Source organism: Platalea leucorodia, assembly GCF_965183815.1.
Source record: "Platalea leucorodia genome assembly, chromosome: 19".
NCBI classification, from domain to species: domain Eukaryota; kingdom Metazoa; phylum Chordata; class Aves; order Pelecaniformes; family Threskiornithidae; genus Platalea; species Platalea leucorodia.
In genome coordinates, this window is record NC_138841.1 from 4,359,990 (window position 1) to 4,375,909 (window position 15,920).

Consider the following 15,920-nt stretch of genomic DNA (forward strand, 5'->3'; position numbering starts at 1 on the left):
CCGGCATCACCCCCGGTCGCTGCGGCCCCACCGGCGCGGTCCTCCCCGTCCCGGGCGGGCCCGCCCGCTCCTACAATGGCCGCCACACGGCGTCTGCCCGCAGCCAACATGGCGCTGGCGGCGCTTCCGGCCCAGCCCGGCGGCGGCGCCCGGTCCGCCGCTCCCGTCATGCTCCGCGCGGGGCCGGGCCGGGCCCAGAGCTGCCAAAATGGCCGACTTCGAGGACCGGGTGTCGGATGAGGAGAAGGTAGGGAGGGGGCCGCCCCTCCGCGGCGGGCCGGCGCCGCCGCCCCTGCAGCACCCGCGGGAGGGCAGCGGGCGGGGGGTGGCGGGGAGGCTCACCCGGTGCCGGCGGGCCGGCCTGCGGCCCGGCCTCCCTCTGCCTCGGGGCGGGCGGGCCGCCGAGACCGGCCGGGCCGCCGCTGCTCGGGTGAGAGGCCGGCCGGCCAGGGATCAGCGCTTACTTATCAGCGCAACGCTTTGCATTTCGATTTCCTTATTGCCTGGGTGCAGCTGAGGTGCCTCGGCGCCTCTCTGTGCCTGAAAATATATGTTCTGCTTTTCGGCTTTCTTTTCCCAGGCCGACAGAGTTAGCAGCGTCTTTAAAAGGTGCTGTGAAACCTGTTCAGTTCCAAAACACCTTCAGAGCGTGTTTTCACGTTTTTTGCTTGCCCCCGCTGGCGACAGTAACTTTGATGTAGATCCTACAAATCATACTGGGTGGAAGGGACTAAGCAGGAGCAAATAGAGCAATGTTTATTTTAGGAGAAATGGAGAAATGAGCAGACTTCCTCTTGCCTAGGAATGCGGAAAAATGAGTGTCTTACAAGCAGCACTGAGTTTCATGTCACAAACTAACATGCAGCCTTTTCTGCAAGTCTGTAGACACTGGTTACCTACAAACGGTACTTGAAAAATCCACCGCTGCTCCTCACATCATAAAAATATTACACATAGCTTTTTGCTTTGTTTTTTAACGTTCCGAAGTGGGGCATTAAGGCTCATAGATCTTCAAGGATCCTAGGGTTTGGAGCCTGCTTTCATTTTTCCCTTAAACTGCCAATTTCAGCTTCATTACAGTGACATTCATTGTGAAACAAGCAGATAGAGCTTTAAAGGTGCAATTCACCCTTTAGTTAATATTTTAGATCACATGAGCATGGTTTGAAATGAGTATTCCAGAACAGAATTCATATGCTCTTTAGCACGTTACTGAAATCTATCCAATTCTGTATAAAATGTTTTACTCTGTCATTTGGCTGAATTTCATTTGAACTCTTAAAAATCAAAGGCGTTGTAACATTTGATGTGAAAATTAAAACAAAAGTAAAGCTTTATCATGTTGCGGGTTATGGTGGTAGAGGTTTGAGGGCGAAGGAGGTGAAGTAAATTGCCCTTGGTAATCTAGCAAGTCCTTAAGAGAGCTGGAAGGAGAACTGGAGTCCCTGCTTGTAGGCTACACCTAGGCTAGCCATTTAGTCTGGGGGTGAGAGTCAGCGTTGCAAGAACCTGGGGTCACTGGGTGGTTTTCTCCCCCTCCCACTGCATTTACCTGAAGTCTCCAGTTCTTCCAAAGCACTTGTGGGGAAGATTTGTCCTTCGAGAAGAGGCCCTTCAGAACAATGTGTGCCCAAGTACTTTGTTTGGCGGAGTAGATGGGATTTTGCTTGAAATTGGAGCCTACGTTCTACTTCATGTCCCGGCTCAGGCAACCACGATTCAGTTTGAAGTAGCTCCATGCTTAGCACAGGTAGAAAAGGATAATCTTAAGTGAGGATCTGAAAAAGAAACACGCGGCAAAGACTTACTATAGTATCCATGTTATAACCATTCGGATAGGTCTAGAACTTTTATATATGTTTCCTTTTTTAAATATGAGTTTACCGGTGGATTAAAATAAAATAAAGAAACAAAAAAGTAATAGAGTAACAAAATTAATTCATTTCATCCCCCCCAAGCCTTACTTCTTTATTCTCTATAGGCATATTTTAGGTAAGCCACGGCATTCATTTTAGTTTAAGGTCTACTGCAACACACCTTATTGTCTACTTAAGTTCATTCTGCGGGCATTTTGCCAGCTTAAAATAATGGTTGAGCAGCTTCCCTCTCAGACGCTTTCCCCATTTTAGAAACGGGAAGTTCGTTTTGCTTAGCGCGCTGCGAGCTACCTGAAATGGCAATGGTGGCCAGGAAGTAGGTCAGCTTGCAGAAAGTCTTATTTTCGTGCTTCTGCAAATGAACATCCTGCCGCCGTGTTGTAAGCGCTTTGAAGCAAGTCAACTCTAAAAACGAACAACGATTCAAATGCTTGACATTTAGAATTAATTACTCTGCAGCCTGTTTCCTGCACTTCGCTCCTGATTTCAATAGTTTGACTTAAATGCTGTGTATTTTATTGCTCCACAAGAGAGGCAGGGCTAGGGACACTTTATAAAAGTGAACACTTTCACTTGCAGTGTTTGCTTTGTTTATGGCTGGTTTTGTGATAACATTGGATTGAAATGCAGAGTCCTTTCTGTGTTGATTTCATTTTATACGTCCTTCCAAGTGGAAGAATTCATGGAAGACTGTAAAAATCTCTCCTGTAATATCTTTTTTTCACAAGGATCTGTTTATGAGAATCTGTTGATCTAAAAGTCAACTTACTAAAACAGTGGTCCCTTTTATGAGGGTTCCATGTACAGTACAATTCTGCAGCCACAACATTGTTGCATAAATTTATAAGACGCTAAATTTTATGGCTTTTTAAGAACCTTATTTTTCCACATGTTGAAGCACCTTATAAAAGGGAATCTGTTCATCTGGGGAGTTAATTTGCAGGATGTTTTCTAGTGCAATCCTCCCACTGAAAGGCATTATGGCATGAAGTGGTACATGTTTATAAACGCTTTAGCACAGTCTGATGTGCCTGTACTAGTGCTTACACTTGCGCTTTCTTAGAAAAGCACACGGTGTTATTTCAGAAGTCTTTCAGCCATTTAGGGCTGGCTCTCAGCAAAGTCCACAGAGGATATAAAGCAGCAGTGTCCCTCTTAATTACTGCTAGGTTGTCCTCATCACCATCCAAGTTTCTGATAGTGAAATCTAACAAGATTATGGCAGCAATGTGTCCTAATTACAGTTCTTCAAATAGTGAAAATTTTCAGACAGAGCTACATTTTTGGCATTGCTGTATACTTACCAACCTTATCTAAAAAGCAAAAAATTAGGAGAAAATGGTTTGACCTTCTGTATTGTATCAATTACACAAGTTACAGACTTCTTCGTTTTTCATTTATATTGCATAATTATTTAAGGCATAAAGAATGTGTATATATATTTTTTTAAAATAGATGCTAGTTTGGAAAATGATCTATTTTTATCTGAAACTCAGTCCAGTTAAGGGAGAGCTGTTACTTGATACTGTTGGAATAAGGGAGAATACCCTTGGTTTGGAAAGGTGTTTATTTCCTTTCATGGCTTGCTTTAAATCATTATGCGACAAAAAATACAAACAAGAATTTCTAATTAAAACAAGGAAGACTGTTGAGAAGAGCAAGTTATTTCCAGCTCTGGCAATAATTCAGCTGAAGTAGTTTGATATATACACACTCCTTTGTTGTACTGCTCAAAATGAAAAGCAGAAAAAGTACTCAGAGTTGTAATGAGCACTGTTCTGCAGTCATCTTCAATAAATGTCTGGTTGAGCAAGAAAGGCTTATTGCACGGCTTTGTTAGCTGTGCTTATTGGAAGAAATGTGACATTATTATTTTAAGGGAGAGGTCTAATTTTGTGGCATTTCCTGTTTCAAGTCTTCCAAGATGATTCTATTCCCTTTGGTCCTGTAAAAACCATAAAAGATTTGATTATGAAAACCATAAACTCTCACTAATTTCAACAGAATCAATACCTAGACCACTTAAATTCTAACAATCCAAGACACATATATTGGATTTTGGAACACAGTGCAGTTTTATTACTTTTTAGAAGATAATGGGTTTTTCTTTTCTAGCTTCAAAGTTTGCAGACATTCAGGTGTTTCCCTTACAGTTGCCCTTTTCAGTTATTTATTGTATCACTCACAGTTCCACATGCCTTAGTTCTTCTACTGCTGTGACACTTCATGTCTGGACTACGGTACGGTTTCCAATAAAATACTACTTCAAGATAAGAGGAGTGACATGCCACGGGATGGCACAGGTGATGTGTCTGCTGCTCAGGGTTAGGAGGGACCAGGGCAGCATTAGAGGATCAAGGGGAAGAAAAAAAAAAAAAAATTCACCTGCTGAAATTTGGATGTTTTCATTTAGAGGCTCTGTCTGACTTCTCGGGTACGTTTTGGCACTTTCCATCACCTCCCCCATTTCTGTCAGTTCCCAGCTTTTTACTTTGTATCTCCATACCTCTTCTGCACTCTGAGCACATCAGTGGCTTTTCAAAGTCCGTGAGGCATAATTAACTCTGGAAGCAGTCCCATGGCGGCTGATGTAATTGATTTACTGCTCCATTTCTAGAGGGATCAACCTCTCATCCTTCACACGCTGGTTGCTCTGAAGCGGTGGCACCTCCTTCAGCCAGTCATCAGCAGCAAACAAGTTGCATCACAGGGAGTCACAGCGTCTTGCAATATATGTCAGACACTCCTTAGCTATATGGTTGTTCTGTAGGTTACCATCTAGTTATAGTGTCACTTTTACCGCAGTGGTTTCTTATTCTTTTTATACCTTGGCATTTAGGTTTCTGATTACTAGCAAGGATCAGGAAAAGACATTGTTTAAGAATGTCACCAAGAAGAGTGGCTAGCCAGCGTTCATATTCTTTAAATAGGTTAGTAATACGCAGGTTGAACTGTTCACATTTTTACAGGTGCCCACGTGAAGTTTGCAATTCTTCCTGAGTACATTTGAAATTCTTCTGCTCAGTTACACTGAAAAAAATCTGGTCTTCCAAGACTATTTCCATTTTGACAATGCATGCTTAGACTTCTCTCTAAATCTGGCACTTCCTATCACTGTCAGAATTGGTTTTGTTCTTGAATTGCTTCAGTGTAGGCTGCAGTATGTATGAACTCAGTAAATTATCTTTTGTCTTCAGTTTAATTACTCTTCTGCTTCATTGTAGGTGCGTATAGCTGCAAAATTCATCACTCATGCACCCCCTGGAGAATTCAATGAAGTATTCAATGGTAAGTAAATAAGAAAAAATGATTTCATCTATTATAAGGCTGTGTCACAGTATACTGCTTTTAAGGTTAAGAAGTGGTGAGGGAAAAGCGTGCTGTCATTCTGTGACTACATATGTTTAATGAAATGATTTCATCATTTTAATGTTTGCATTTGTACAGTTGAAATTGAAATGCATAAAGAGAAACATGTGATCAAAAAATATAATAACCTACCACTCTCTTCTCCAGATGTCCGGTTATTGCTTAACAATGACAATCTTCTCAGGGAGGGAGCAGCACAGTAAGTACTAATATTGCAAACACAAGTCAAATTACCATCAGAGATGCATGTTTTCTTACACCCATCATTCTGTGACAAAGAAAGCCATTTGTTGCATTGAGAGAAATCTGTAATTCCTTATCCCCCCAACAAAATACGTAATGGAAGGCATGGATGATTCTTTTTAAAAGGCCTGAATTGGAATTTGTGCTGTAGAGGCCATATAAAACTGACAGGAAGGCACTCTGCCAAAAAGTTTAACTCTGCAGCAGCAGGAATGTCTGATCTTGTTGAAGCGTGATTTGTAAAGCAAGTGAAGCCTGAAATACTGAGTAATCCCTAGCCAAAGTTTAGAAAAAGAACTGCCCTCAAAAACAAAGCTTTCAGAATATCTTGTTTACTTGCACAGTCTCATCAGAAGGTGCTTAAAGGTTACGCATACAAGCTTTTTGATGCGAAGATTTTACTTCAAGCTAGGTGGCATGTCAGTCAGCAGGTCTTTAAATCAGAAAATTGCTGTAAATATTACTCTACTCATTTGTTTACCTTGCTGCTCTCTGAATTGTAGCTGGGGTGTTCCTGTTTTGCCTTGGCTTGCTCATATTCCCCCAGGCTGCCTGCTGTTCTGCTTTTGAACTCTGTACTTTCCTGGTCATCACTAAATAAACCTGGCTTTAGACCTGAGTTTTTATAGCTATTGTCAATAAAAGGTATTGAAAAATCCTTAAAGAGTGCTCATGTGTATTATTTGCCAAATCAAGTTGAAATTTTCTGTAATACAAATCACACCAGGTACTTATTCTTGAGTCAAAATAAATGTGCACGTACAGCTAAAGTTCACGTTCTTTTCATTCTTAACAGTGCATTTGCACAGTATAACATGGATCAGTTCACTCCGGTGAAGATAGAAGGGTATGATGATCAGGTAAGAGAAAACGTTTTACACTTGAGGTTTGTATTACTACACTGTGCAAAAACAATTAAAACATTATTTCATCAAGATGTTGACTAGTTTCATTCTGCTCACAAGTTATCACCTCTCCTCCTTCCCCCACACATCATTCTATTACCAAACTTGTGTTCTTATAGAAGAAGCATAGGTGAAATTTTCTCTTAAAGTATTGTCTGATCCCACCTAGTAACTCTAATTCAGTGTTCCTTAAGTAGAGCTCCATGCTGAAGTCACTGGAATTCTACTTAGAGTATGAATGATTAAAGATTACTGTTTATTTAAAGCTCACGTACAAATTCTTATGTTGCTACCTGCTTACAGTTCCTAATGACAATCAGTAGTAGATTCTTAATAGTATTTTTTTTTCATTTTCTGCATTTTTAATCCGTTCCCAGCTACGCTAAAAACCATATTGTATCTTTGATTATACCAAACTAATAACATTCAGCCTGTGCCAGCAAAGAAAGCTGGCCTGAACATCTGTTCTATTCTCTGAGCCAAGTACTGACCTAGCTTTTCTGGTGTCCCAGATACGTTCATAGGAGGCAGGTATTTTTAAGAGGGCTGTCCATAGAAATAGCTTTGACAAGAGAAAGTTACAGTACAATCTGCATTAAAAAAAAAAATAAATAAAGTCAATGTTTGGGAAGCCAGAGAATTATGGTGAATAAGACAAAGGAGAGGGAAGGTACAGTGCTGCTTTGCTGTGTACTTTAGTTTGTGCATCTTAGAAGTAGCCACTTCTATATACCCTTCTTGACCAGAAGGGGACCTATTGCAACATGGAACATGACAACAAATGGTAAATTCCACAGCAAAATTCTTTGTTTCCTTTAGAAATGGGGAAGGAAAACAGTAAAAATAACTTTAAAAGCAAAACCACCTGTTTATATTGTAAGGATGCTCACCTTTAAGCTAAATATATACATTATTATAATACAGCCATTTCTGGGTCACAAGACTAAGTGCAGTATTACTGTGAAGAGCAGAGAGTTTACCTACAGCCTCACTACAACTACTCTTAGTTGAAATTGTTACTGAAAATCCTTGTTTCTTTATGAGATATTATAGCTCAATGAAAAAAATCTGTTGAAACATTGATATCTATTCAAATAGTCAGGGAAAATTGCAAAACAGCACATTTACAGCAGCATAAGTGTATCTTAATTTCAACTTCTTTTACAGGTCTTAATCACAGAACATGGTGATCTGGGCAATGGCAGATTTTTAGACCCAAGAAACAAACTTTCATTTAAGTTTGATCATTTAAGGAAAGAAGCAAGTGACCCCCAGCCTGAGGACACAGAATCAGCTTTAAAACAATGGAGAGATGCCTGTGACAGTGCATTGAGAGCTTATGTGAAAGATCATTACCCCAATGGCTTCTGTACTGTTGAGTATCCATCTTGTTTCACTGCAACTTCATTGCTCCGTGTCAGTCAGTACCTTGAGCGGACTTTGTGCTGGGCAGTGCTGTTTGAATTCTCCATCCTCACTAGCATTTTTGCTAACTTTGGAATAACAAGTTCCAAAGAGGGTGCAAATATCTTGGTATGCACACAGCGGTAAAGATGTACTAGCCTCATTTTTCATAGTCGTGACTGCCAAGCCCCTTAACACCTGCAGTTAATAAAAAGGAGGCATTATGTGCACATATGCGCAAATGGAGGTATTGGACAATGTAATTAGTGGTACGTGTTCCCAGTGAGATACCACAATAGCAAGCCTCCGCAATGCTGCCAAGAGCAGAAATTAAGAATGGCTTTTCCTCAGCTCTTGGGCCTTTTTAACTCTTTTTCTACATACAGGTTTATGGTAAATCTATAGATGGGCAGCAGACAATTATTGCCTGTATTGAGAGCCACCAGTTCCAGCCCAAAAACTTCTGGTAAGACTCTTTCAACATAGTGTATTTTCTTCCTTTACTAGTCCTCAAACAAACCCATCCTCTCTGTCTTCTGACACAGTCCGAAGGGCAAGTAGTCTTGGGCTTCCCAAGAAGTTCTGCTGCTCATTCCATAGTCTGTTTTCCTTGCAGCCCCCTTGGCACTCCCCTAAAGCCTTCAGTCTGGCTCAGTGACCTATCCAGAGAGAAAAGCAGAGCTAGATAGATACCCCCTTACATATTCCAGAGCACAAGTACACTGGAGCTAGTCTGTACTGAAGCAGCATTGTATTCAGCTGTGCTTCAGAAATTTAATTCAGTGTAATATGGGTTGTAAGATGACAGGAAAAACAACTTGCTCTTGTTAATTTGGTTCTTTTTGTTGTTAGAGCTTTTAGGAAATAGAGTTTTCATGCTTTGATTGTTTTCAGGAATGGTCGTTGGAGATCAGAATGGAAGTTTACCATCACACCACCAACAGCTCAAGTGGCCGCAGTGCTCAAGATCCAGGTGAGTTACTTTTTCTGGCAATAACGGGAGAAGCTGCCTTGTGCTTCTCCTACAGTAATGCATTCTACTTAGAATGAGATGCTGAACTACAGCCGAGATGTCCTTCTCAACTCAAGATGCTATTAAACTATACAATTGAAGAAATTAATTTTAGAAGTAGTGTTTTGGACATCGTCTACAATCTGGCATGTGGTTTATTATATAGCACTACCCTGTATGCCTCCAAGTCTGCTTCACTTTATAGGGCTAAAACCTATACGATGAATTCTTTTATAATTGCTCTTATTTCAACTCTAGGCGTTTACTGCATTAACATAATCTTGAACAGTCTTGACAAAGAATGAAACCTTTTAGAAAATCCATCCTGCTTTTAGCCTCCACGTAAGCAGAGAAGACTGGCACAACAGTGCTGTTGTGCCATTCTGGTAGCATTTGGGGGCTCTAGGGATTATCACGAGTGTTAATGATAACCTGCATTTTGTCTCTTGGTTCAGGTGCATTATTATGAAGATGGCAATGTTCAGCTGGTTAGTCATAAAGATATCCAGGACTCCGTACAGGTTTCAGTAAGTATGCTAAAAGATTTTTTTATGATAAAGCCACTATTTTATTTCTTAAACATCTCATGAAGCATACACTTCTATGACTACATTCTCTTGACTTTAAAGTAATGTAATTTTAGGGTGACTAGTCAGTGTAGATGTGGTGTTTAGAGTTATATGGGAAACCCAGATTCTCAGTTGCTTAACATTAGACTGTACTAGAAAGTACAGTCTCGATTGGAAAGCTTATCTTATGTGTCTCAGTTAAAGAGGGCAGAATATGCGTTTCTATCTATATGCAAGGGAAACAAACAGTAAGAGCAGTACTAAGGGAAGATAAGAAGTCCTGTTGTACAGTAGAGGGAGCAACAGTCACAAAATCTCAATACCATGAAGGTCTACTTCCCTTTTGCTCACTAGGGTGCAGTCCTGTTTCAGCTTGGAGCACAAGCTCCAGCCAGTACATACCTCTATCTTGAGCATGACTTGAGACACCCGCAGTGAGGGAAGGGAACCCAGCCCCAAACGTGAGGCGGAAGCTGCTGACGTTATCCACTTCATCTGTACTGAGCCTGTCGTTTGAGAAGAAATCTGTTGTGTGGCTTTTGTAAGTTCCTGTTAAACATATAAAAAATTATTTTTCTCCTTTGCAGAGTGATGTCCAGACAGCTAAGGAATTTATTAAGATAATAGAAAATGCAGAAAACGAGTACCAGGTAAGATCAGTGGTTGTTAAAGAAATATGATGGAATCATATCAGTCTCCATGGACAGTTAATGGAAACATGGAAAATTGACCTCTAATTCTGTTTCTGGCTGAGTCTGGTATTGACTGTAAGAATAACTTAGGAAAGGGCAGTAGTATTTGTTTAAATAATATAGTTGTAAAGCTGTGTGTAATTAATAATCAAGTCTGCTGTATAGTTATTTTAAAGGGTTACAAATGATGCCTGGAACAAGCATGGAAGGGGCGTGGGTGAGTCTGTTTTCCTCTGTGACAGTTAAAAATACTGAAGAGGAAATGTGTGTGACAGCTTTTTACGTTGTCCCAGCCTGTGTGCAAGGAGACTCGACACAGATAAGTCAGTGAAACACCTAAGGAGACACTGCTACCTTCACAGGGGAGTTTAACAGAAACCCTTTTACTTGCACACACGCTGGTGACTGCGTTATGAATTTAGTTAATAGCGTGCCTTCGCCTTGTAGAAAGGGTTTTGTGGCTTTAACACCGAGTCATGCGTCTTCAGAGTGTCTTGTTACTGCCCTAACTGAATCTCCCTGCCCTTGCAGACAGCAATCAGTGAAAACTACCAGACTATGTCGGACACCACTTTCAAAGCCCTACGCCGGCAGCTACCCGTCACCCGCACCAAGATCGACTGGAACAAAATCCTCAGCTACAAGATTGGCAAAGAAATGCAGAATGCTTAATGCGGAAATAAGGAGATTTCTGAAATGTTTGTGTGCAAAAAACAAATGTGGTCCTATGCCAAGTAGGTGGTTTCTAAACCAGTGCACCGTTTTTCTAGGGCTTTCGAAGTTAACAGGTTTTCTAGCCTCAGAGAGAACTGTGGAACAAATAGCGTTGTCTTTGTGTTTTGTGTTTCCTGCCGCATAAACTTCCTATTGTGACTGCGTTTACTGATAGGTTATTTTAATTAAGCCACATTCATGGTTCAGAAGTATAGCTGTTTTCAATCACTGATTGTACTGGTTGGAAAACTTCCTAGCTGGAAAAGCCCTATTAGGAATACAGCTGAGGGTGCAGAGCATTCCCTTCACCCGTATACAGCACTCCAGGTACTCCAGTAAGTTTGTCAAATCTGCCAACAGCTCAAGGCGCTATGCTGCAAGATACAATAAATGCAAAAGGCAGTAAGTCCTCATGTATCCTTATTACTGACCTCCACACAGCAAAAAGCCTGCAGGCTTAGATTTTACTATATAAAATGAGTTTACAAGATCCTTTACAGAAAGCCCTACGCAGACAGCTCTTCCAGGGACGTAACTTTTTTTTTTTTTTTTTTAATCTGAAGATTTGAGCCACGTTCCCTAAAAGCGAACAATTTTGCTCTCCCCTCCCCTCATGTATGTACGGTTATCGGACATCTGCATTTTTACAGAACTACAGGTTCCTGTGTTGAATCACTGCTGATCCGTGTAAGCTGGATAGCGACTAAAGATGCAAATGTCTACAGAATAATAGGTATGTTGTGCTTTAATGCTTTGTGGCAGGTTCATAGAATTTGTATCACAGGTGTATGGATGGATAGTGTACAAAATAAATAAACTTGCACCAAAGTGAGAGAAAAAACCTTTCCATTTTGTCTCCATTGTGGCCAGTTTCTTGTCATACTTAAAGGGGATTTTGGAGTTAATCTCTTCATCGCTCTCTAAATGCTTGCTCTATGTTACTTTGTTCTTCTGTAAAAATCAAAAATAGCAGTCCTACCAGTTTCTCTTAAGGGGAAATTGAAGGGGCACGCGTACGCCTTTCTCAGTCAGAACTCGGAACATGGATTCACTGCAAAATCAGCCCCCTTTGGTGAACTCCCTTTGCTTTGTTTGCACTTGGTTATCGCTGAGCCTTCCTCTAGGTTCGGCTTTTTAAACTGGCTAGCGTCTTCCTGTTTTTAAGTACACAAAAAAAGGGCGTGGGAAGATAGGGATGGGACTGCCTGTGCATTACACCTCGGGTTTTGCGCAGTAGTACCACAAAATAAGTGTGTCTATCCTTTGTGAGAAGTTTTGTCTAAATAAAATATATTTGTATTTGCTGTTGAGACTGACCATTCATCCTACAGGCATCCTCTGTATCAAATAATCTAGTAGAAATACACCCGTCTTTGTTTTAAAGCCATTTGTGTCTGTTCTTTCACGGTCTCACTTCTGTTAGCTCCTGATGAAGGAGGAAGAGCCTGAAAGCAGGGGTGGTACTGCTGGCAGACCCCCAGGCGATGCTCCCATCCCGGTACGCAGACCAGGGAACTGGAGGTCTAAGAACTTTGAAATTAAGCAAAAACCAGCTACTCAGCTCTAATGAAGCACTTCACCCTGGGAAAAACACAGCGGACAAGGTTATTCCGCTCATCATCTGTGTCTTACTGTAACACCTACCTCGCCTCTCCTGCTCTGCTTGCGAAACAAACAGCTGGATGCGCTGTGCAAAGCAGGGCTGTCTGCTGGAGGATTTGCACGCCGCTGTGCAAAGAGCGACACGAGGACAGTGCTGCCTGCGGGTGTTTGTAGAAAGGATTTCCTCCCTGCCCACAGCGCCTAGAGGAGATGAAAGGTTATGTGGGCAAGCACCGTAAGGTGCTGTGGTCTGTGGCCGTGGTCCAACCCAGACAAGCACCGCAGCAATTCCAAGAATGTGAAGCTGAAGCGGGGCCCAAGATAAGGCTGTGCACACAACAGAGCTTTTATCTGCCTCAAGGCTAGTCTTTCCCTGCTCTGGGTTCGTTACACTGCAAGTAGTTCACTGCCGCTTGTTCTTTCTATCTCTCTATCCTTCTCCAAATCTTTAGCTAATCATCCTTTAGGCCAGCTCATTCCCTGCCTGCCTCCTGGCCCTTTTTCCCCACCAGCCTTCTCTACAGCTCAGCTGTCCCAGTCCTAGCCTCTTCCCAGCTATTTCTTCCTTGGAAAAGCAAGACCTGGTGACACAGGCATTCTAATCCTTAAAGCCAGCGGCTATTGACTGCTGGAGACCAGAGGCTTCAGCAGAGACGGAGGCTGGCTCCAGAGCGAGGTATATCCTGGGCTGGCTCTGTTGGGAAGTCAAAGCCTGACTGCAGATGAGTCAGAGTGAGTAGGCACCGCAGCTTGCCTGAGCCGGGAAAGGCAAAGCCAGCCCAGCGCTGCAGGATGGGTCCTGCCAGCCCAGAGAGCAGCGGGGCGACCCAGCTGCCCCCCATGGAAAGAGCTTTCCATCTGTTTGCAAGATCAAAGCTTAAAGCTCCAGGATTCTGCCTGCAACGCTTAACAGAAAGACTTAGAAGCAACTTCTCCAAAGGCAACACCCCCATTTTTGCCAGCCTGAGAGCCCTCCCGCAGCCTGCGAGGGGCCCTACACCATCACAGTCTGTCAGCCACCTCCAGACAAGGGCAGGTCATTAGCAGAGCCTGGGTCAGAGAAAACCCACCCGAGCTAAGGTGGGGAAACCAGCAGACTCACCCCAACATCCCTGGGCCACAGACGAGGCAAAAGCAGCACCCAGAGCAGTCCCAGGGTCTTGAGCTGTTTTACAGAAGCAAGCCAGGGATCACCACCCTCGCTAGGCAGGCTGGAGGCTGAAAGCAGAGGAAAGCAGCTCTTGCTGCTGCTGCTGCCCTATTTATAGAGCAGCTGTGGGAGCTCTTGCCCTGCATCATCAGGTCCAGCGATGCAACGCACCTGGGCACTCTCCTGCCCCGACAGCAGCACGGATGGGAGCTGGCAGCCTCTGCCCTCCCTCCCTGGGGGCAGCTACTGCCAGGGCTGTGGCCAGGGGGTGGCAACCAGCCAGACCTTTGGCACTCAACAGCTCGGCTCCCTCCAGCCCCGCAACCACAGCCCGGTTCGGGCACGGGTCTGTCCCTTCTGGGGCAGCCCAGCGAGGGGGGGATGCACCCCTCGGGGTGCCGGGTCCTAGGCTGGGCCAGCCCCTGCCCCAGCCCCTCCGCACACAGCCAGGGCAATTCCCACCACCATGTGGATCCCGCAGCCGGGACCCTCCATGGGATGCGGGACCCCGAGCGAGGCTCTCCTGTAACCGGGCACGGGGCGATGCTACGGGGCTGCGGGGCCAGAGCCTGCGGGCAGGAGCCGCCCCCCAGCCCCCAGCCACGGACGGGTGGGCCTGCAGGGTGCACGGCCCCTTTCGCTTTTGCTTCTCCTTTTGGGGCCAGCCCTGGCCCAGCCCAGGCCAGCCCAGCACGGCATGGCACAGCTCGGAGCACCTTGGCACGGCACAGCTCGGTTCAGCCATGCCGCGGCTCAGCGTGGCGGAGGCCAGGCGGTGGGGGGATCGGTTCGTGCAGCTCCTGCGGGACACGGGCCGGGAGTAGGAGAACCGGCGGGAAACGCTGCGAAGCATCTACGACCAGGAGTTTCGGGGCAGGTGAGAGCCCTGGCCAGCCCCGGGCAGCATCGCCAGAGCTGAGCCCGCCAGCCAGCGGGGTCCTGCCAGCCTTCCCTACCAGCCAAGAGCCCCAGCACAGGCTGCAGGGCAGCCTGGAGCAGACACCTCCCCTCGCAGACCGGGACCGCGCTGGCGCTGGGCTGGGACCGCTCTCCATTTTCCCCACACACGTCCTGCCTGGGGGAGGGTCCTGGTACCACTCCTCTTGGTTCGACTGGTCACCCCTCTTAATTCGGCTGGTCACCCCTCTTAATTCGGCTGGTATCTCTACCACTCCTGGTGTTGTAGAAGTCACTTTTTAGCTCAAATAAGGATCCAAAGACCTGTCGAAGCCTTAGACTGCAAGCTGTGAACTTTCACTTAGATGCGCCGACCGTATGCTGAACTCTTACTTAGCTGGATGAAGGAAGGCCCTGAAACCGGGGCAAACCAGAAAGATAAAGCAGCTACAACCATCGGCAGAAGCTGCAGCTATTCAAGATAAGAGAAGGAACGTCCTGCCTGGAGACAGGGAAAGGATCCAACGAGGAACAAGAAGACCCCAGACCCAAATATCGCTGTTGGACCGAACCGTCGCCCGAGGGGAGGGGAACTTAAACTGTAAGGGTACAATTGCCCCGGGATCGGGGGGGTCCCTCTCCGGAGGCACCCAGCTCGAGCTGCTCTGCACCGCTGCACCACTCGATAAATTCGCCCAGCGTACATCATGTCGGAGACTCTGCTTCGGGGAGACCTAGGGTCGAGCCTGAGGGGAGAGAAAGCGCCCGAGGGTGAGCGTGTGTGTGAGCGAGGAGTCGAAAAGGGGCACCCGTCGGCTCAGCGGGGCTGCCCGCTGCGAAGGGACCGCGGTCCGAGCAGTTAAAGGCTCGGGTGGGGTGCGTGCGACTCCCCGAGTGGTGTGTGAACGCTCAGGCGGCTGCTGCTCCCTTAACACCTGGAACTGGGATGAAAGAAGGTTCCAGAAGTCCAGAGACTGAAAGCTAGAAATAGGGACTCTCGCTCTCTCTCGGGGGCTCCCTCCACCAAATACCCCCGTTGGCAGGTCCAACACTGGATCCAGGACTGGTGATTCTCCTCTTCTTCCCTCTTTCTCTCCACCCCCCCCCTTTCACTTCTTCTAAGGTCAAGTTGTTAAAAAAGTTGTTAAATTGTAGTAAAGCACTGCACAGCCTCCCTCGATTTTTCCTAAAGCGACATAGCTTAGCTGCATAGCTGGGGTAGATACAATCGTGAGAGGGCTTGCAGGTATCGAATATTTGTACTCAATGTTTGTCTCTATGGAAGCTTTCTATTAAAACTGGTGTTTGTCTACAGACCTTGAGTGTTGGCCCACCTTCATCCCCACCGAGAGGATTTGCAAATCATAGTCACCCTCCCCTTCCCCCAGGTGGGATGTCACAACTGGTCTCACCGTTCAATAAATGGCCTAAGCAAGAGTCCAGCCCCCAAAGAGCATCACTGGGTGTGCAGGGGAGCTCAGTGCCC

General features: G+C 45.1%; 1 protein-coding gene across 1 annotated transcript; it reads left to right on the top strand.

Moving 5' to 3' along the window:
- Positions 1-177: 177 nt before the first annotated feature.
- Positions 178-12,043, top strand: CAPZA1 (capping actin protein of muscle Z-line subunit alpha 1). Its single transcript, XM_082330027.1, has 10 exons — positions 178-247; positions 5,102-5,165; positions 5,394-5,445; positions 6,286-6,349; positions 7,562-7,768; positions 8,185-8,264; positions 8,693-8,771; positions 9,266-9,337; positions 9,967-10,029; positions 10,603-12,043. The coding sequence occupies exons 1-10, from the start codon at positions 209-211 to the stop codon at positions 10,741-10,743; spliced, it is 861 nt and encodes a 286-aa protein (XP_082186153.1). The 5' UTR covers positions 178-208; the 3' UTR covers positions 10,744-12,043.
- Positions 12,044-15,920: the final 3,877 nt, after the last annotated feature.

What these genes read in the sequence shown, in the direction of transcription:
- CAPZA1 (XM_082330027.1), top strand. Translation starts at nt 209, where the DNA reads ATGGCCGACTTCGAGGACCGGGTGTCGGATGAGGAGAAG. An exon ending in TTCCAGCCCAAAAACTTCTG is followed by an intron (nt 8,265 to 8,692) that starts GTAAGACTCTTT and finishes GATTGTTTTCAG; the next exon opens with GAATGGTCGTTGGAGATCAG. An exon ending in CCGCAGTGCTCAAGATCCAG is followed by an intron (nt 8,772 to 9,265) that starts GTGAGTTACTTT and finishes CTCTTGGTTCAG; the next exon opens with GTGCATTATTATGAAGATGG.